Source organism: Hemitrygon akajei, unplaced genomic scaffold (genome assembly GCF_048418815.1).
Source record: "Hemitrygon akajei unplaced genomic scaffold, sHemAka1.3 Scf000043, whole genome shotgun sequence".
Classification (NCBI taxonomy): Eukaryota; Metazoa; Chordata; class Chondrichthyes; order Myliobatiformes; family Dasyatidae; genus Hemitrygon; species Hemitrygon akajei.
Genome location: NW_027331929.1, coordinates 6,277,925 through 6,299,107, shown reverse-complemented (window position 1 = coordinate 6,299,107; position 21,183 = coordinate 6,277,925). Strand labels below are relative to the sequence as shown.

Sequence of the window (21,183 nt, the reverse complement as noted above, 5' to 3'; positions counted from 1 at the left end):
GCTGGTATTTAATCCCTGGGTATTTGTGAGCCGATGCGCCTGCGCAGAAAGTGGGTCGCCACACTGTTCCCGACTCACTCACAGTCACTCACAATTAACTGACCGGCGACAACGGGTGACCGGTAGATTAATCAGTCCCGTCTCTCACCGTCGCTCTGCATCGCGTAAGCGATACTTATAAAATCACACTTCAGGGCGGTGTCCGGGATCGCTGTGGATCCAAGGTTATTGCTGAGGTATTTGTCAATTTGACGTCATTATATCGGCCAGGCTGCCGAATGCACCGTCCTCAGCAGAGGGAGCGAAAGGATTCTCTCCCGGGACAATCCCACCCCGGGACATCGGTGTCCCAGACTAAGCCCCGGCCCCCGGGCTCCTCCTGTCTGGGTAATTCCCCGGGGTCTCACGTGGGAGAGTCTGGAACCCGCACATCCGGCGGAAGCTGCGCCGCTGGACAACGGGCGGAAAAAAGTCACTGCGGGAGCGCTTCCGATATCACCGAGCTCGTGACCGGAGCCGGTTCCGTTAAAACCGTTGGGAATTACCCCCGGCGCGCGACCATTAAAGGTAAGGGCGGGATTTAAAGGGGAGGGGGAGTTAAAGGGGAGGGGGGATTTAAAGGGGAGGGGGTGTTAAAGGGGAGGGGGTCGTTAAAGGCGCGGGTGGGGAATCGGCTCCATCACGCGGGCGGGGATGTTCACACATTCAGATGTTCACAGTTCCACAGTCAGTCCGGATCTGACTCCCTGTAGAGGTCTCAGTTCCTTCTCCCCGGTCTCAGTGAACCGATTCCCCACCAGCCTGAAACAGATGGGAGAATAAAGATGAAATAAACAGATTACACAACAGTGTCAGTAACAGGGGACCGGGGTTAATGTTTCAACAACGCTCACAGACAAATATCACCAGAAAACCCGCGGATCCGCTGACATTTTATCACATTGGATATTAACCCAAACACTCACCCGATCCGCTCCAGACTCGGGAGTGTCAGTATGAGGCGGCGGAGAGCGGGGACAGATCGGTCTGTCAACGAATTTGATCTCAGGTCCAGCTCCGTCAGTGATTTGTTTGTACTGAGAGCGGAGACAAGATCCTCGGCCCCAGAATCTGTGAGACCGACACTCTCCAGCCTGTAGATGAGAGAGAGTGAGGGTGAAGGGTACAGAGAGACAGGAGACGGTACAGATCCTCAGTGTTTATCAGTAACACAATTACTGATCTCATTATTGTTCAGTATCAGACACCCAGTGATTGTAAACACAATCTCCCACAGTCTGGTACTTACCACAGTTTCTGCATTTTACACTCCGGGTTCCTCAGAGCCCCAGACACCAGTTTCACTCCTGAATCTCCCAGTTCATTATAACTCAGGTTCAGCTCCGTCAGTGATGGTTTTGTACTGAGAGCGGAGGCGAGATCCGCGGCCCCAGAATCTGTGAGACCGACACATTTCAGCCTGGAAATGAGAGAGTGAGGTGAAGGAAACAGAGAGATAGGAGATGTTACAAATCCCCTGTGTTTATCAGTAACACAATTACTGATCACATTAATGTTCAGTGTCAGACACCCAGTGACTGTAAACACACTCTCCCACAGTCTGGTACTTACTCCAGTTTCTGTATTTTACACTCCGGGTTCCTGAGAGCCGCAACCAACAGTTTCACTCCTGAATCTCCTAATTTATTATAACTCAGGTCCAGCTCCGTCAGTGTTGGGTTTGTACTGAGAGAGGAAGCGAGATCCTCTGCCCCAGAATCTGTGAGACAGACACCACTCATCCTGGAGATGAGAGAGAGTGAGGGTGAAGGATACAGAGAGACAGAAGACGGTACAGATCCCCAGTGTTTATCAGTAACGCAATTATTGATTACATTAATGTTCAGTGTCAGACACTCAGTGACTGTAAACACAATCTCCCACAGTCTGGTACTTACACCAGTTTCTGTATTTTACACTCTGGGTTCCTGAGAGCCGCAGACACCAATTTCATTCTTGAATCTCGCAGTTTATTATCACTCAGGTCCAGCTCCGTCAGTGATCGGTTTGTACTGAGAGCAGAGGCGAAATCCTCGGTCCCAGAATCTGTTAGACCGACATTGTTCAGCCTGGAGATGAGAGAGAGTGAGGGTGAAGGACACAGAGAGACAGGAGACGGTACAGATCCCCAGTGATCATCAGTAACACTATTACTGATCACATTAATGTTCAGTGTCAGACACCCAGTGACTGTAAACACAATCTCCCACAGTCTGGTACTTACCACAGTTTCTGTATTTTACACTCCGGGTTCCCCAGAGCCGAAAACACCAGTTTCACTCCTGAATCTCCCAGTTCATTCTCGCCAAGTCTAAACACAAACAGACAACTTGATGAAGAAAGTGATACAAACCGAGGGTCTGAGGGAATTTCTTTCACGCGGATATTTCAGGAAACATTAAACCCTTCCGTAAATCACTGATTGGATTTCCCATCACTGTCAAAGTCTCTCACTGCCCAGCTCCAGGGTATTCACCCAATGTCAATAATTTAGTCTGTTGCTGTGACCCTGTGAACCCCACATATTCCGTCTCATTCACCATTGGCAAGAAAAGTGAAGTGGGATGGGGAACTGAGTTCCCTCAGGTCGAAGGGGGATAGAAAAGAGAGATCCTACGGGAGAAATGGAACGGGAAGGAGTGATCCCACAGGAGGAAGGCGGATGGTAAAGGAGATCCTTCACGAGGAAGGGGATGGGGAAGGAGAGATCTCACAGGAGGAAGGTGATGGAGAAGAGAGATCCAACAGGAGGAAAGGGATGGGGAAGAGAGATCCCACAGGAGGAAGGGGATGGGGAAAAGAGTTCCTACCGGAGGAACGGGGATGGGGAAGTGAGATCCTACAGGAGGAAGGTGGATGGGGAAATATGATCGCTTGGGAGGAAGAGGGATTGGTAAAGGAGATCCTTCACGAGGAAGGGGATGGGGAAGCAGAGATCTCACAGGAGGAAGGCGGATGGGGAAGGGAGATCCCACAGGAGGAAGGGGGATTGGGGAAGAGGTCCCATAGGAGGAAGGCGATGGGGAAGAGAGATCCCACAAGAGGAAAGGGCTGGGGAAGAGAAATCCCACAAAAGGAAGGGGGATGGGGAAGACAGTTCCCACAGGAGGAAGTGGGATGGGGAATTGAGTTCCCTCAGGTCGAAGGAGGATAGAAAAGAGAGATCCTACGGGAGAAATTGAATGGGAAGAGAGATCGCTCAGGAGGAAGGGGATGGGGAAGAGAGATCCCACAGGAGGAAAGGGATGGGGAAGAGAAATCCCACAGGAGGAAGGGGATGGGGAAAAGAGTTCCTACAGGAGGAAGGGGATGGGGAAGAGAGATCCTACAGTAGGAAGGTGGATGGGGAAAAATGATCGCTTGGGAGGAAGGGGAATGGGTGAAGGAGATCCTTCACGAGGAAGGGGATGGGGAAGAGAGATCCCACAGGCGGAAACGGAGGGGGAAAATAGTTCCTACAGGAGGAAGGGGGATGGGGAAGAGAGACCCACAGGAGGAAGGGGGATGGGGAAAAGAGTTCCTACAGGTGGAAGGGGGATGGGGAAGAGAGATCCTAAAGGAGGATGGGGGATGGGGAAAAATGATCGCTTGGGAGGGAGGGGGATGGGTAAAGGAGATTCCACACGAGGAAGGGGATGGGGAAGAGATATCCCACAGGAGGAAGGGGGATGGGGAAGCGAGATCCCACACGAGGAAGGGGATGGGTTATCGAGATCCCAGAGGAGGAAGGGGATGGGGATGAGAGATCCCTCAGGAGGATGGGCATGTGGAAGAGAGATTCCACAGTAAGGGGGATAGGGAAAGTGATCCGACAGGAGGAAGGGGATGGGGAAAAGAGATCCCACAGGAGGAAGGGGGATGGGGAAGAGAGATCCCACAGGAGGAAGCGTGATGTGGAAAAGTGATCCCGCAGTAGGAAATTTGGATGGGGAAAAGAGATACCACAGTTATGGCGGGATTGGGAAGAGAGTTCCCACAGGTAGAAGGGGGATAGGAAAGAGAGATCCTGCAGGAGGAAGGGGGATGTGGAAATGAGATCCCATAGGAGGAAGGGGGACTGGGAAGACGGATCCCACAACAGGAAGGGGGATGGGGAAGAAACATCCCACAGGAGGGAGGGGATGCGGAAATGAGTTCCCGCATGAAGAAGTGGGATGGGGAGAAGAGATTCCACAGGAGTTGGGGGATTTGGGACGAGAGATCCCACTCGAGGAAGGGGATAGGAAAGAGTGATCCTGCGGGAGAAATGGAATGGGAAGGAGAGATCCCACAGGAGGAAGGCGGATGGTGAATGGAGATCCAACAGGAGGAAGAGGGAATTGGAAGATCGATCCCTCAGGAGGAAGGGGATGGGGAAGAGAGATCCCAAGGGAGGAAGGGAATAGGGAAGTGAGATCCCACAGGCGGAAGGGGATGGGGAAAAGAGTTCCTACAGGTGGAAGGGGATGGGGAAGAGAGATCCCACGGGAGGAAGGGAATAGGGAAGAGACATCCCCCAGGTGGAAGGGGATGGGGAAAAGAGTTCATACAGGAGGAAGGTGGATGGGGGAAAATGATCGCTTGGGAGGAAGGGGGATGTGTAAAGGAGATCCTTCACGAGGAAGGGGATGGGGAAGAGAGATCCCACAGAAGGAAGGGGGATTGTGAAGACAGTTCCCACAGGAGGAAGAGGGATGGGGAACTGAGTTCCCTCAGGTCGAAGGGGAATAGAAAAGAGAGATCCTACGGGAGAAATGGAACGGGAAGGAGAGATCCCACAGGAGGAAGGCGGATGGTGAATGGAGATCCGACAGGAGGAAGAGGGAATGGGAAGAGAGATCCCTCAGGAGGAAGGGGATGGGGAAGAGAGATCCCACGGGAGGAAGGTGATGGAGAAGAGAGATCCAACAGGCGGAAGGGGATGGGGAAAAGATTTCCTACAGGTGGAAGGGGATGGGGAAGAGAGATCCCACGGGAGGAAAGGAATAGGGAAGAGAGATCCCACAGGTGGAAGGGGATGGGGAAAAGAGTTCCTACAGGAGGAAGGTGGATGTGGGAAAATGATCGCTTCGGAGGAAGGGGGATGGGTAAAGGAAATCCTTCACGAGGAAGGGGATGGGGAAGAGAGATCCCACAGAAGGAAGGGGGATGGGGAAGACAGTTCCCACAGGAGGAAGTGGGATGGGGAACTGAGTTCCCTCAGGTCGAAGGGGGATAGAAAAGAGTGATCCTACGGGAGAAATGGAACGGGAAGGAGAGATCCCACAGGAGGAAGGCGGATGGGGAAGAGAGATCCCACGGGAAGAAGTGTATAGGGAAGAGAGATCCCACAGGAGGAAGGTGATGGAGAAGAGAGATCCAACAGGCGGAAGGGGATGGGGAATAGAGTTCCTACAGGAGGAACGGGGATGGGGAAGTGAGACCCTGCAGGAGGAAGTTGGATGGGGAAAAATGATCGCTTGGGAGGAACAGGGATTGGTAAAGGAGATCCTTCACGAGGAAGGGGATGGGGAAGGAGAGATCTCACAGGAGGAAGGCGGATGGGGAAGGGAGATCCCACAGGAGGAAGGGGGATTGGGGAAGAGGTCCCATAGGAGGAAGGCGATGGGGAAGAGAGATCCCACAGGAGGAAGGGGCTGGGGAAGAGAACTCCCACAAAAGGAAGGGGGATGGGGAAGACAGTTCCCACAGGAGGAAGTGGGATGAGGAACTGAGTTCCCTCAGGTCGAAGGGGGATAGAAAAGAGAGATCCGACGGGAGAAATTGAATGGGAAGAGAGTTCGCTCAGGAGGAAGGGGATGGGGAAGAGAGATCCCACAGGAGGAAGGGGATGAGGAAGAGAGATCCTACAGGAGGAAGGTGGATGGGGAAAAATGATCGCTTGGGAGGAAGGGGGATGGGTGAAGGAGATCCTTCACGAGGAAGGGGATGGGGAAGAGAGATCCCACAGGCGGAAACGGATGGGGAAAATAGTTCCTACAGGAGGAAGGGGGATGGGGAAGAGAGATCCACAGGAGGAAGGGGTATGGGGAAAAGAGTTCCTACAGGTGGAAGGGGGATGGGGAAGAGAGATCCTATAGGAGGATGGGGGATGGGGAAAAATGTTCGCTTGGGAGGGAGGGGGATGGGTAAAGGAGATTGCACACGAGGAAGGGGATGGGGTAGAGATATCCCACAGGAGGAAGGGGGATGGGTAAAGGAGATCCCACAGGAGGAAGGGGGATGGGGAAGAGAGATTCCACAGGAGGAAGGGGGATGGGGAAGGGAGATTCCACAGGAGGAAGGGGGATGGGGAAAAGAGTTCCTACAGGTGGAAGGGGGATGGGGAAGAGAGATCCTATAGGAGGATGGGGGATGGGGAAAAATGTTCGCTTGGGAGGGAGGGGGATGGGTAAAGGAGATTCCACACGAGGAAGGGGATGGGGGAGAGATATCCCACAGGAGGAAGGGGGATGGGGAAGCGAGATCCCACACGAGGAAGGGGAAGGGGTATCGAGATCCCAGAGGAGGAAGGGGATGGGGATGAGAGATCTCCCAGGAGGATGAGCATGTGGAAGAGAGATCCCACAGTAAGGGGGATAGGGAAAGTGATCCGACAGGAGGAAGGGGATGGGGAAAAGAGATCCCACAGGAGGAAGGGGGATGGGGAATAGATATCTAGCAGTACGAAGCTGAATCAGGAAGAGAGGTACCACAGGAGGAAGGAGATCGGGAAGAGAGATCCCACAGGAGGGAGGGAATAAGAAAAGCGATCATGCAGGTGGAATTGGGTAAGGGAAAGGAGATCCCACAGGAGTAGGGGGGATGGGGAAGGGAGACCCCACAGGAGGAAGTGGATAGGGTAGAGAGATCCCACAGCAGGAACGTGGGTGTGGAAGAGAAATCTGAGAAGAGGAAGGGTAATGGCTGAGAAATCCAACAGGAAAAGTGGGGATGGGGAAGAGTGATCGCACAAGATGAAGGGGGTGGCATTTGCCACAATACATCTCAATCTGATTTACTGCAGTTTTACCCAAATCCGTTTACTTTGCAACAGCACAATAGAACAGTGTCACAGTTCTGAGTGAGAGATAAATCAAGTTACCTCAACTCCTGGCACTTGTGCAGCCCGGGTCCCAGCCGCTGGATTCCTTCACACTGAATGTGGCAGTACTCCAGGTTGAGATATGTTATTGTATCACAGAGTCCGATGGCATGAGACAGGACCGCGCAGTCAATAGGGGTCAGTGTCATGCCACTGAATGAAAGTGTTTTCAGAGATCCCAGTGCGTCCTGAGCCAGTCCACGATTCTGAGACTCAAACAGGTAGTGCAATGTGTTCAGGAGTCTCCTTCTACCAGTGTCACCCGTGTTTCTACTCTGGCGTTTAACCTCCTCCTTCACCCAGTCAATCACCCGGCAGGTTGTTTGATGAGGAAATAGACCCAGAAACTCCTCCAGGCCCCGAGCTGTCATTGGGTTGGAGAGACCCGCAACAAAACGGAGAAATACCTCAAATCGCCCATCTTTTGCCTTGTGGGCTTCATTGAGGAATTTCAGGATATCCTCGGGATGTACAGTCAGGAATTGTGCGACTGCAGCTACAAACTCTTGGATGGTGAGGTGTGGGAATGTGTACACCACGCTGTGGGCAGAATCCTCTCTCTCCAAAATCTCTATCAGGAACCCGGACAGGAACCGGGAAGGCTGCAGATTGAACTTGATCAAATCTCCGTCTGCAAACACAATCTTCTTCTCTGACACTCCTCTGTAGGCCATCTGACCAACCCTGAGTAACACATCACGGGGTATCTCAATCTCACGGCCGTGATTTTTCAGGATATTGTAAATATAGTAGGAGTACAGTTGAGTGATGGTCTTGGGAACTCTGAGCGGGTCCCTGACTCTTTGTGTGAAGAAGGGGCCCAGTGCCAGAGCGAGGATCAAGCAGTAGGAGGGGTTGTAGCTCATGGTGTACAGGATCTCGTTCTCCTGCACGTGTTTGAAAACAGCTGCTGCCACAGTCTGATCTTCAAAATACCGGATGAAATATTCCTTCCGTTCCTCACCAACCAATCCCAGGATTTCAGCCCAGACACCGATCTTCGCCTCTTTCAATAAATGTAACACAGTGGGGCGGGTGGTCACCAACACTGAACACCCTGGGAGCAGCTTGCCCTGGATTAAACTGTACACTATGTCAGACACTTCACACCACCTCTCGGGATCTGGGCACTGGTGCTTGGGTTCTGTATCTCTCCGACTATCTGCAAAATCGATTCTGTGCTTGAATTCATCCAAACCATCGAATATAAACAGCAATCCCTCTGGGTTCTTCCAGACCTCTCTCAGGATATTCCCAAAGTAAGGATACTGATCCAGAATCAGTTCCCTCAGGTTTATCCTGCAGTTAATAGAGTTTAAATCCCGGAATTTGAAACTGAAGACAAACTGGAATTGTCGGAATATTTTCCCCACGGCCCAGTCATAAACAATCTTTTGTAACATTGTTGTTTTCCCGATTCCTGGCACTCCGGCTACTGCTGCAGAACTCCCAGATTTGGATTTACTCCGGGAAAAACTGCTGTGGAATAGCTGTGCAGTCTGTATTTTTTCTAACGCTCCACGGAAATGTTTCTCTCTGTAATCCTCGTGGTCTCTGCCTCTTGCCAGCAGCTCGTGTTCCACCAGTCTCCGATCTCGAAGAGTAGAAATGACCGTGAGCTTTGTGTATCGATCATCCAGCTGGAAAACCTTCACCTTCTCCCTCATCAGGATCGTGTTCACTCTCAGTGTTTCAGTTTGTGCCCGCAGAGTCTCCTTGTGTTTCTGTTGAACATCTTCATGGGAACAAAAACATATTCAAAATGTTAACTAGCTCAACTGACAAAGAACTTTATTACTACATTCCAATATTCAGTGTTTGAGATTACATGAATTAATTCAATGCTTCCAAGGATATTAGAACAGAAAGTAAATTTCTGTTCACAGACACAGGAACTAACAGCGATGATTGTCTCAGAAAAATGTCCAATCATCATATTCTGACACTAATTACTGATGAAGGTGAACATTCCCCGGATATCCTATTGCAATCCTGACTGCAGTGCTGTTACATAATTTCACTATCTTTAAACATTGTTTGCATCATTAACACACGGTGTTATTGCTGACCTGGTGTGGAAATATGGAGAGCAGGACCCTGTGCATTTTGGCAAAACTGCACTCTGGGGAGTAACAGGTGTCCACTGCAAACACCAATGGTGTCAAAACAGGAAGAGCGTCAACATTTAGAGAAGGCAGGATAATGGGGTTGAGAGGAATTGCGGAGCAAATTCACTGAGCTGAATGGCTTAATTATCTTCCTAAGTCTGATGGTTTTATGGTGCATCTACAGTATTGTGTTCACTTCTGATTGTCCAACACTGGGGATGATTGGAGAGGGTGCAGAACAGGTTCACCAGGATGTTGCTTGGATTCGGTGGCATGTGAGGCAAGTAGAGCTTTGAGAAACTTGGATTGTTTATTCTGGAGTTTTAATAGAGATCTGCCTGATGTTTATAAGATTGAGAGATAAGATTTTGGGTCGAGAGCCTGTATTTTGCTTTCAACTTAGGATTGATGGCTCATACCAGAGGGCATTTGGTAAAGGTGAAATGGGGTAAATTTAGAGTACATGTGGGCAGATTTTTCACAAGGTTGTGTGTGCCTGGAATTTACAGCCTGGAGGCAACTATGTTATAGATGCTCCAAGAGATACGTGAATGTGCAGGAAATGCGAGGGTATGGTCAATAGCATAAGAGAGGATAACAAAGTTTTTCTTTTGTTCTTTCCCAGATATATAAAGAGTAAAAAAAGTAGAGGGTTGATATCGAACCGCTGGAAAATGAAGTTGTACATTTAGTAACGGGTGCAAAAGGAAATGTCAGACATACTCTGTGGAAGTCACTAGCAGAATTCCAAATTGTAAAGAGCATCAGCGGACAGAATTGAGTGCAGCTGCTATTACGAAGGAGAAGGTGCTTCGGAATCCGAAAGGTCTGAAGAGAGTAAGGTCACCTGGACTGGGTCATACAGTGTGTCAGGAGCCTGTCTGGGGTGTGTGGGGATACCCAGAGCGTTAGGACCCGGAGTGGAGGGTTCAGCAGACACAAGGACTGGATTAATACATTAACAGCTGGAACAGCTGGAAAAATACACTTTACAATGTTCAGGCTGCAACGAGAGATGATCTGAATTGTAACCTGAAACCAGAGATCGCCGAATGATTGATGGTGGATTTTCGTTCCCAGAATCCGCCAAGTCACAGTCTAACATTTGAACAGAGCATTTCATCACTCACCTGTCAGTTCAGTGGGTAACTGAGACAACCCTTGTGCGATGTATATGTATTCCTCTGGGTAAGGACCTGTTTAAATAAAAAAAAAAGAGTTCATGAAAACAGAACTAAAATAATTACAACTATTTAGTTCAATGTGCCTTTGTGTTGAGTGCGTGTTTTTAACATACCGAGCTCCTGTATCTCCCTCAGTATCCTGTCCAACTTCGGTAACTCAGTCCTCCACATCACAAAGGATTCCCACATCGCCCTCCGGACAAGGGAGCCTTTGCCATTCACCAAACTGAGGAAGAGTCTGGAACTCTCTGTCCGGTTTCCCTTCTCTGTCAGTTCAGTGACTTTCTATAAAAGCAAACAATTAATTTATTGTGGAATAGATGGACAGACATGGCGAATCTCACAGTTTAATATTCATCCTGGATTAATGAGCTGAGGTGAATTTGACCGACGGTCCTGATAAGATGAAAAATTAATTTTAGACTGAATGCCTGTTCAACAGTCCAGATATGCAGCCCTTGCACTTATGTCATACAACGATATGACTATTACAGCACAGTAACACAGTCCGTGCCGAGCGCTTACTCTCACCTAGTCCCACCTACCTGCACTCAGCCCATAACCCTCCATTCCTTTCCAGTCCATATACATATCCATTTTTAAATGACAATATTGAACCTGTCTTTGCCACTTCTACTGTAAGCTTATTCCACACAGTTACCACTCTCTGAGTAAAGACGTTCCCCCTCGTGTTACCCCTAAACTTTTGCCCCCAACTCTCAACTCATGTCCTCTTGTTTGAATCTCCCCTACTCTCAATGGAAAAAAAGCCTATGCACGTCAAATCTATCTAACCCCTCATAATTTTAAATGCCTCTATCAAGTTCCCCACACAAACTTCAACGCTCTAAAGAATAAAGAATTAACTTGTTCAACCTTTCTCTGTACTTAGGTGCTGAGACCCAAGTGACATTCTGGTAAATCTCCTCTGTACTCTCTGTATTTTGTTGACATCTTTCCAATAATTCGGTGACCAGAACTGTACACAATACTCCAAATTTGGGTTTGCCTTGCACAATTTTAACTTTACTTCCCAACTTCTATACTCAATGCTCTGATTTTTAAAGGCCAGCATACCAAAAGCTTTCTTCATCAACCTATCCACATGAGATTCCACCATCAGGGAACTATGCACCATTATTACTAGTTCACTCTGTTATACTGCATTCCTCAATGCCCTACCATTTACCGTACATGTCCTATTTTGATTAGTCCTACCAAAATGTAGCTCCTAACACTTATCAGCATTAAACTCCATTTGCTATCTTTCAGCCCACTCTTCTAACTGGCCTAAATCTCTCTGTAAGATTTGAAAACCTACTTCATTATCCACAGCGCCACCTATCTTAGTATCCTCTGCATACTTAGTAATCCAATGTGCCAGCCCATCATTCGGATCATTAATGGATATGACAAACAACATTGGACCCAGGACAGGTCCCTGAGGCACACCACTAGTCACCGGCCTCCAACATGACATACAGTTATCCACCACTACTCTCTGGCATCTCCCATCCAGCCACTGTAGAATCCATTTTACTACTTCAATATTAATACCTAACAATTGAACCTTCCTAACTAACCTTCCGTGCGGAACCTTGTCAAAGGTCTTACTGAGGTCCGGTACACTGATAAATACAGCAGGTGTGAGAGGAGAAGGTGGCTCTGAACCTGCAGTTCCCAGTGCTCTCCACCTGAACAGCTGAAACAGATCTACTGAAGACAAAGGTCTGACTGAGGTCCGCTACACTGATAAATACAGCAGGTGTGAGAGGAGAAGGTGACTCTGAATCTGCAGTTCCCAGTGCTCCCCACCTGAACAGCTGAAACAGATCTACTGAATACAAAGGTCTGAATGAGGTCCGGTACACTGATAAATACAGCAGGTGTGAGAGGAGAAGGTGACTCTGAATCTGCAGTTCCCAGTGCTCCCCACCTGAACAGCTGAAACAGATCTACTGAAGACAAAGGTCTGACTGAGGTCCGGTACACTGATAAATACAGCAGGTGTGAGAGGAGAAGGTGACTCTGAACCTACAGTTCCCAGTGCTCCCCACCTGAACAGCTGAAACAGATCTACTGAAGACAATTCAGAGATCAAAGTCTTTAATGCCAGGTAGAACTCCTAGCAAGTACAGGAGATTAATATTGATCACTATTCCCTTTGATACCAGAAGTTCAGTGACAATACTCTAAATACAATCACCTCATTTTCTTCTCTACTGAAATGTCCCTCCTTTGTCAACATCCAACCGAGTCGTTCAACTTTCTCTTCAATTGCATGTTTCAGTCTCTCCCTGTAGAACTTTGTCAGTTGGTACAGTCGATACTCGCCCCCCTCTGCCAGGAGGTCGGAGATTGTAAACTCTGGCTCTGCGAATATAAAATGGGAATGTAGTCACAAACTCAAATATCGCTTGTCTCCACTGCTTCACCAAACTCAACAAACCAGTCATCTCTTGAACCTGAATGTTTACCTGCTTTCAGCTGGAAACACGTATTTTGCCCTAATCTCCAACACTGGCCTTAAAAAACCGACCCATCAATGCGCTGTGCTAGACGTTCCCAGAAGGAACCCATTCACCAGAAACCTGTCTCTCCCACGGTCCCTCCCACTCACCGATTTCAGTTTAAAATGGGCAATATATGTTGGGACTGTCAATGATAGTCGCTTCCCAGAGATACTCTCTCTATCCTGGCGAAAACATTTCCCAGAACTCATATCCTGGAAATACTCTCTTATCCGGAGAGCTGCATTTCCTCCGATACACATCCTGGAAATCCTCAGAGCAGGTAGGACATTTCCTGTAGTGCGGTAACCGGTGCCACACTACACCGCATGCACCACGCCCACACTTTCCCCTCTCTGACCAACCCTCCAACAAGGAATCACATTTACCCACTTCCCACGTCATTCTGCGAACACATCACCCTCATGCTTCACTCACCCACTCCCTGTTGGGCACTTGACAATTCCGTGTTTGATGAGTTTCCGAGCTGACAGGCAGTCGCCTCACTTGTGCTGGTTCCAGGGCCCTGCTCAGTGTCTCTGACGTCACTGTCTCTGGGCTGACAGGCAGTCGCCTCACTTGTGCCGGTTCCAGGGTCCTGCTCGGTGTCTCTGACGTCACTGTCTCTGGGCTGAATTTGCTCCTCCTCCTCTGCGGCCGGACCGCATTCCATTGGGACATTGCTCTCAATCTGACCCTGCTTTGGAACCTTGCTTCCTGTGTCCCGATCATCTTCCCTCGATGAGCTGCCTGGTAAGAGCCTCTTGTGTACTTTCTGTACCGGATTTAATTTCCCACCTGCAGTAAATGATGAATTGCAGGTTTAGAGTGATTTATGCTCGAACAAGGATTCACAACGGGTGTCTGCAATGGAGCCGGGACTCCGGCTGACCGGATTTGGAGAGGGATTGTGCTGGTTAATGTAAACCACCCTTCATGTTAGGTCACCATCCCGATAAGCCAGTGAGTGGACACATCCACTCCCAGAAAAAGAAATGGATAAACACAGTAATACTGATCACCGACTACGCATTAGCTGAACACACCAATAATCAGCGGTTATTAATGGATCGGCATCAGGTGATACCGGGAATTTTCACTGGGATTATCTCCCACAAACATAAATCTCCCTGGATCACAAACTGTCAGTCACCTGTATCACTCACAGACAAGCCACTGGATTACTCGGGGTCCGATCCTCCAGATCGAACGTTCTCCGGTTGCTTTGTCACACACTGTCTTGTCCCCCGGGTCAAAGACTGACCACTGCCTTGAGACGGACAACGTCCAGTCCCCTGGGTTACAGACTGAACATAACCTTGAAGCCCATGATGCCTGGTCCCCTGGGTCCCATCCCGTCTCCTGGATAATAATCGTCATGTAGCAGCTATACAAGTCATTGGCAAAGGGAGAGTCTTGCGTACATTTCTAGCAGCTAAAAGGCTCGCTGAGAGAGCTTTACAGTTGCTAATCTACAGGATGGACGTGATTCAGCTTGAAGAAGTGTCGAGGATATTGACAAGTCCGTTACCGGATGGGGTTGTTTGTTATATGGTTCGGCTGGGACAGTTTGCCCCGGAACACGGGAGCTTGAAGGGTAAACTTGCACACGTAAAACAGAATCTGAATCAGGTTTATTATCACCGGCATGTGACATGAAATGTGTTAACTTAGCAGCATTATTTCAATACAGTACGTAATCTAGCGGGAAAAATAATAATGAATAAAAATGAGAAAGATAATAATAATAATAATAATAATAATAATAATAATAATAATAATAATACATAAAGTATTGAATAAATTAAAGAAACGTGCAAAAATAAATGAAGTAGTGTCCAAAGATTCAATGTCCATTTAGGAATGGGATGGCAGAGAGGACGAATCTGTTCCTGAATTGCTGAGTGTGTGCATTCAGGCTTCTGTACCTCCTCCCTGATGGTAACAGTGAGAAAAGGGCATGCCCTAGGTGCTGGACGTCCTTAATAATGGACGCTGCCTTTCTGAGACACCGCTCCCTGAATATTTACAACTTCCGGCAGCTTCTCTCGGTCCTGTGCAGTAGCCCCTCCATGCCAGACAGTGACAGACCGATGCAGACCACAAATGAAGTGTCTCCTGATCCTCAGCCATTTCCAAGGCTGGCAATGTTCTCGGCTCGGCTACAGAAAACTGAGTTCGGAAAACTCCCCTCATCTACTTTCCGCAGCGAGGGGGGAGTTGAGAGCTGCCCTGACAAAACCTGAAGTGCTGTATTATCGCACAATCTCTGAAATCCCAGAAATGCTCTTGTCACCTGTCTCTGAATTTTATAAATGAATGTTGAAGATGTCTTTCACCTCTAAACAGGCCCTGATGTGCAAAAAAAGCCCTGAATGTAGACTTTTACATAACAAACAGCACCGCTGTCACATTCCTGTTCGTGTTTCACTCTCAACCTGCTGATTCAGGGTCTCCGGCTCCTTTCACTCAGGTGAAGCTTTGCCTGGTGAGCGGAGTCATTCGACCATTACTGGTGTCAGGTCCCTGCGCTGGAACTGTTGGACCGATCGATTATACAAAGTCATTTTACCAGTGGGATCAATGGCACTGCTTGATTAAACTTTTTCTCTGCCCTGTTAGCGCCTGTGTAAGCTTCCTCATCTGAACTATTGTGCACCAACAGGGCAGGTTTAGTTATAAAGATCCAGGTGAACATACCTGTAGCCATTCTGATTCTGACTGACGGTTGTTGATTGTCGTCGTCTTGTTTACACTCTGATCCCGGTGCAGGACAGCCCAGCCTGCTGGTGATAACCTGTATTACACACAACAAGCAGACAGTGAGTCAGAGAGAGTTGGATTACTTTGCAAATGTGACAGTACAACCATTCTCTGTATCAGAGCCGCAGTTCGCATCAACTCCCAAACCATGTCTGTATGTCTGTCCAGTGATATCTAGAGCATTCTTCTGATAGAGGCACGGAGCAACAGAGCACAAATACGGACCCTACAGCCCATCGAGACGTTTTCCTCCTGGCCTCTTCCTTCCATCTTCACATCCCAATTGCTTCTGGAATTATACGATTGTGTCTGACTCATCCACTTCCTCTGGCAGTTCCCGCCACATAATCACCAGCCTCTGCATGAAACCGTTGCTGCTCGGGTTGGTTTTGGAATCTATTTACCATCCTCTGCCCATTTAGATCCCCTATAAGCGACGATAATATTCACCGTGAGTACCATCTACTAATTGTCTGTCATCGGCGAAATTTCTGGTCAAGCCTTGTGCACTTGCATTGTAATCATTGCTATCAAATAACGAAAATCAAATGTCCCAAATTGTAGCCTTGCGGGACACCACTAGGTACCCGCCTCCACTCTGAGGAGAAACCTTCATCCACCACTCTTTGCTTGCTAGCTTCAAGGCAACTTTTGAACCCAACTTTTGAACTAGCTTTGTCTCTGTACCGAATGGGACGTTATCTTCCAGACCAAGCTGTCATGAGGCAGCTTGCCAATGTACAATACCCACTCCCCAACCCTCATTGACAATCATCTTCAAAAATCTTAAAAAAGTATTGTTGAACACAACTTCCCATGCACAACGCCATGGTGACTCATGATCAGTCTTTGTTGAACTCTGTAGATATTCTGTGTGTGACTGGTCCATATTGTGGAAAATTGTCTCCGGCACCTCACTTTTTTTGCTTATTTCGGATTACCAGGCAAGGTTGTCCGCTTAGTCCATTATTATTTGATATTGAGCTGGAACCTTTGGCAATTGCTATTAGAGAATCACCTAACATTTTTGGCATTACTCGCGGGATGGATATCCGTAAGTTATCTTAATATGCAGACAACTTGTTATTATACATTTCTGATCCTGAGAAATCCATTACTGCAGTTATATCATTGTTGGCTCAGTTTAGTAATTTTTCCGGGTATAAACTGAATTTTAATAAGAGTGAATTGTTCCCCCTAAATAGGCAGGTTCCAATTTACAGAAATTTGCCGTTTAAATTAGTTACTGTTTATTTTATATACTTAGGGATTAAAATTACAAAAAAAAGCATTTATTTAAGGTTATTTTTTTACCCTTAATTGATCACATTAAATATTTGTTTACTAAATGTTCACCATTGTCTTTATCATTGATAAGTCGGATTAATGCTATTAAGGTGATTTTTCACCTATGTTCTTATATATATTTCAAGCGGTACCAATTTTTATTCCGCAATCTTTTTTTGACAATGGTCATTGAAAAATTTTTCATATATTTCTGGCCGAATAAAAATTCTAGGTTAGGTAAAATACATTTACAAAAGTTAAAAACGGACGGTGGATTGGCATTGCCAAATTTTAGATTTTATTGCTGGGCAATTAATATCCCATATTTGATATACTGGTCAGCGACAGTTCGCCTGTTGAAAGTCCGATAGTCCGCACGCATGCGTACCCTTCTCATCTTATTCCGGGCCACTACTATTCGGGACGCATACGGGGCTTCGGGACTCAGTGATAATTCCAGTTTCCTTCAACGTACACAAGTGCTGCTGCAAGTCTTCCACATCTGTTGGGGCAAGTCGCCGTGACCTCTCTCTGAACAGTGTGTCCTCAGTCACTCGGATGATATGGCGAGTGCTCTTGGAGCAACCCACATCAAATTCGCCAAGAGAAAAAAACATCTTTCAGCTTCAACATCTTCTCCACCAGCCTGCGTTTCTGCTCCGGTGACACAGGAGAATCCCCAAAATTAAAGGCCTCAGTGGTAAGCTTTCCTCTGCTTTCCAATCCTTCCCCTCTAGTGGGCTTCACAGGGGCGCTAGACATTACCGTCACCGGGAACAAATGCGCCAGCGGGATCCCTCTCATAAAGGTAATTTCACCTGCCATAGTGTTCCTGACACTCACGGCCATCCGCCTCGCAGGTACCACCGCTGGCCTCTGCATTTCGGGCCTCACCAGCACCCCCGCCGGAAATCGTGTCTCCCCCTCGAGATCGTGCGGGGCGTCTGCTAACAGGGCTTCGCCCGCCGGCACTCCGGGGAATCTGGGGGTCCCCATCACTAGTGCCACCTCCCCTGGCCGTATTACTTTAGACCTCCCTTGCTTACACCACACCGACACTCGTTTGCACTCAGGATCCAGCTCGAAACACTGGGTGTACCGAAAGGGTCTCCAGCGCCTTCTCCTTACAGGCTCTCAGGAGCCATTCACAAGAGGGGAGTTAGTCCCCAGCAGAAGGGCAGAGCGACACCTGTTCCAACCGGGTCCGGACAAACCAACACCGGCGTCTCAATGGCTTCAGACACTCCCACATCGCCCTTGGAGAATTCCAATCTCACTGACAGGTACACATTGCACGGCTAATCACTGTCTCTTACACCCAAAATCTCCAGTGCCTCAAATGGGGTTACTGACAAGTGCTTTAGATATTTGTTTTAGAACGGCCGGTGCAATAAGGTAACCTGACATCCTGTGTCGAGGATGGCTTTTGCGTAAACTCCCTCTATCGGTAGGCCCACGCTTGGGCTTTCGGTGGTCCCCTGGCTGATTTCTAGCAATGTGTTCCTCCAGAGACCCCAGTCCGTTCCCTCATTGAGTCTGTCCTAAGTTTCCCGAATCCTCTCCGTTCTTATTCGCCCGGGGGCTTGCCCACCTCGGGACGTCTTGTCTCTCACAATCCCTCCGAAAGTGTCCCCCTTCCCCACAGCTGTAGCACACCCCCGACTGTTCATGTTCCCGCCGGAAATGCGCCTCTTTCCCACAGTTAAAGCACACGCTACCAGCCGCCCCTCCTCTCCCGGGACGCCCGCCACTACCAGCCCACTGCGCTGGTCGTCCCCCGAAGGTTTACTCTCCCTGTCCATCCCCTCAAACAGTGGGGACCCTACTCCCCTGGGACCCCTTTGGTTTCTCGGACCTCAAACCGGCCAGCACTTCCTGCACCGTTGAGGATCGCCCCCGGTGGCACGACCCCTTTTACGGCCCAACGCGCTCTCTTCCACCCTGTACTACAGTAAAAAATGTTACAGTAACTCTGGAGTTCGACATTTACTATCTGATCTTTACTGTCAATATACCACGCAGAAATCGGCCACTCAGCCCATCCAGCCTTCTGCCCCGTACAATAAAATCATGTGTTTCGCTCCGTAATGCCGCCTGCCGCCTGTCTCTTTCTGAAACCGGTCATCCCCCACCCCCACCAACCCCTTTTCCCACCACCGCCTCCATCCCCGCTGTTTACTGTGTGCCGTGGCCTTGAACAGAATCAAAATCTTTGCTTCTACAGGTTGTCGAGCGGATCCGTAGGAAGTACCCACAATAAACACAGTCTCAAAGGAAAAGATAACATGCATTCATCTGAAATGCCAAGTTTTGGAAACGGGAAACGTGTTGTCCAAAGAGATTTTTCACACGCTTGCTTTGAAATCGGAACCCTTGGTTTCAGATCAGTTTTTAATCGTGGCATAAGCTGTGAAAAATCTCAGTAATGCTGACAAGAAAGTGTAGGATCACAAATCATATCGCCGCCGGAAGGGGGTTAAAATGGAGCGAATGAGTTATTGATCACCGATGCAAAACACAGATCATGGATCGATTTGAAATAAAGATCGGAAACAAATATCAGAAGCTGAATTATTCTCACCTGAATTCGCTAAGAATATTCAGTCTCCGTGCGGATATATTTTCAAGTCGTTTTCTTCCAACTTCATAGCAGAGAATCGGGCGAGGAGCCGGTGCTGCTGTTCTGTGAGACTCACAGCGCGACTTTCTGTGTGCAAGCTGCTGCCCGTCCGCAGGACGGATTCCGACACGCAGACATTCCTCGGATCAGGGAGCGGCGTTTCTGCTGAAAACAAATCCAAACGGTTCAACATTCCTCCCCTCCCTTCAACTGTCAGCAAAGCAGGCTGAATATTATAGTCAAATCTTACTGTTCCAGGGGGATATCAATAAAACGAGGTGACAGAGGAAAGAAAGTTCCCCAGTGTCAGCAATCTGAATGCCGACTTGTCACAATCGCTATCAGACTTTGTGAGTTTCCAGTATTCTAATTCATCTCAACGCCAAATCAGCTGTGGTTTTAATATCTTTCTTTCTAAGAAAAATAAAAATAATAGAATTAGCCGATCTGCCGCATTCTTAACTGAGACAATCCAAACAGTAAAATCTCACGTTTTCTCTGTTGTTTTGAGTAGTTAGTTTTAGTGTGTGTGTGTGTGTGTGTGTGTGTGTGTGTGTGTGTGTTTGAGTGAGTGTATGTGTGTGTGTGTGTGTGTGTGTGTGTGTGTGTGAGTCTGTGTGTATGTGTGTGTGTGTGTGTGTGACTGTATGTGTGTGTGTGTGAGTGTGTGTGTCTGTATGTGTGTGTGTGAGTCTGTGTGTGTGTGTGTTTGAGTGAGTGTATGTGTGAGAGTGTATGTGTGTGTGTGTGTGTGTGTGTGTGTGTGTGTGTGTGTGTGTGTGTGTGTGTGAATGTGTGTGTGTGTGACGGAGAGAGAGAGAGAGAGATAGAGATGAGAGGGAGAGAGAGAGAGAGAGAGAGAGAGATCAGAGACGGAACCCTGCCCCGTGGGACATTTCGGATATCACTGTCGGTGTGAAACGTTCTACAGTACTGACTCAGTAGAAACCAACAGGACAATGTTTTGATTGAAGGTAACGACATCGCTTCTCCTAATCCGTTTGGTCAGTAATTAATTCGTTAACTTGAACATTTCAGAGCTCCTTCGTGCCATTGAATTCCCTCCCGGTCCGAACCCCGCTGTGAACGCTCCCTGGTTCTGACGAATCGGAGACAACATTTACTGCGATTTTGAAACCGGACGGAGTTCAGTGCGGTCCCGGGTGAGCGGTGTGCTCACCATGTACAGAGATTTCAGTCTAAGCTGCTACCTCCGAGGCTATTTGTTTATACAGTGTCCGTCGGGCATTACAGATACACTGGTCCGATTGAGCTGGAATAAGCGTACATGGCCGCATTTCTGGTACGCGCACCCTCTGCGGACCGGGGTATGTCCGACAGCGGGGGGAGATGGAGCTGGGGGCAAATGGAGGATACACAGACCGGAATATCAAAGGCAGCGCTAACCGTCTCTCGCGGACGCGGGTAGTTTCTGTCTGAACTTCCGCGTAGGTCAAACAATTTCCCTCCTTGCAGTTCCATCACAACCAGGTTCTGTGTTTAATTCAGCGAATCCCAGTCCGAGGATTTGATCCATCTCGGGTTCTGGGAGGTTCTGAGCTCCACCCTGTGTGAGAACGGGGCTTCCCAGCTCAGGACGAGTTTCAGC

The 21,183-nt window shown here is 48.4% G+C and overlaps 1 protein-coding gene across 2 annotated transcripts; it reads right to left on the bottom strand.

Annotated features, from left to right (window-relative positions):
- Positions 1-615: 615 nt before the first annotated feature.
- On the bottom strand, positions 616-20,814 carry LOC140720466 (NACHT, LRR and PYD domains-containing protein 3-like). Of its 2 annotated transcripts, XM_073035315.1 has the most exons (14): positions 20,699-20,814; positions 19,536-19,739; positions 15,605-15,701; positions 13,343-13,702; positions 12,601-12,767; positions 10,508-10,679; positions 10,341-10,406; positions 7,103-8,837; positions 2,264-2,350; positions 1,938-2,108; positions 1,612-1,782; positions 1,289-1,459; positions 966-1,133; positions 616-801 (listed from the first exon to the last, which is right to left on the bottom strand). In XM_073035315.1, exons 3-14 carry the CDS (start codon positions 15,612-15,614, stop codon positions 714-716), a joined length of 3,366 nt encoding a protein of 1,121 aa, XP_072891416.1. In that variant the 5' UTR covers positions 15,615-15,701; positions 19,536-19,739; positions 20,699-20,814; the 3' UTR covers positions 616-713. The 2 variants fall into 2 exon arrangements, with proteins under 2 accessions (XP_072891416.1, XP_072891417.1); XM_073035316.1 differs by lacking the exon at positions 20,699-20,814 and having other exon boundaries at positions 19,536-19,759.
- Positions 20,815-21,183: the final 369 nt, after the last annotated feature.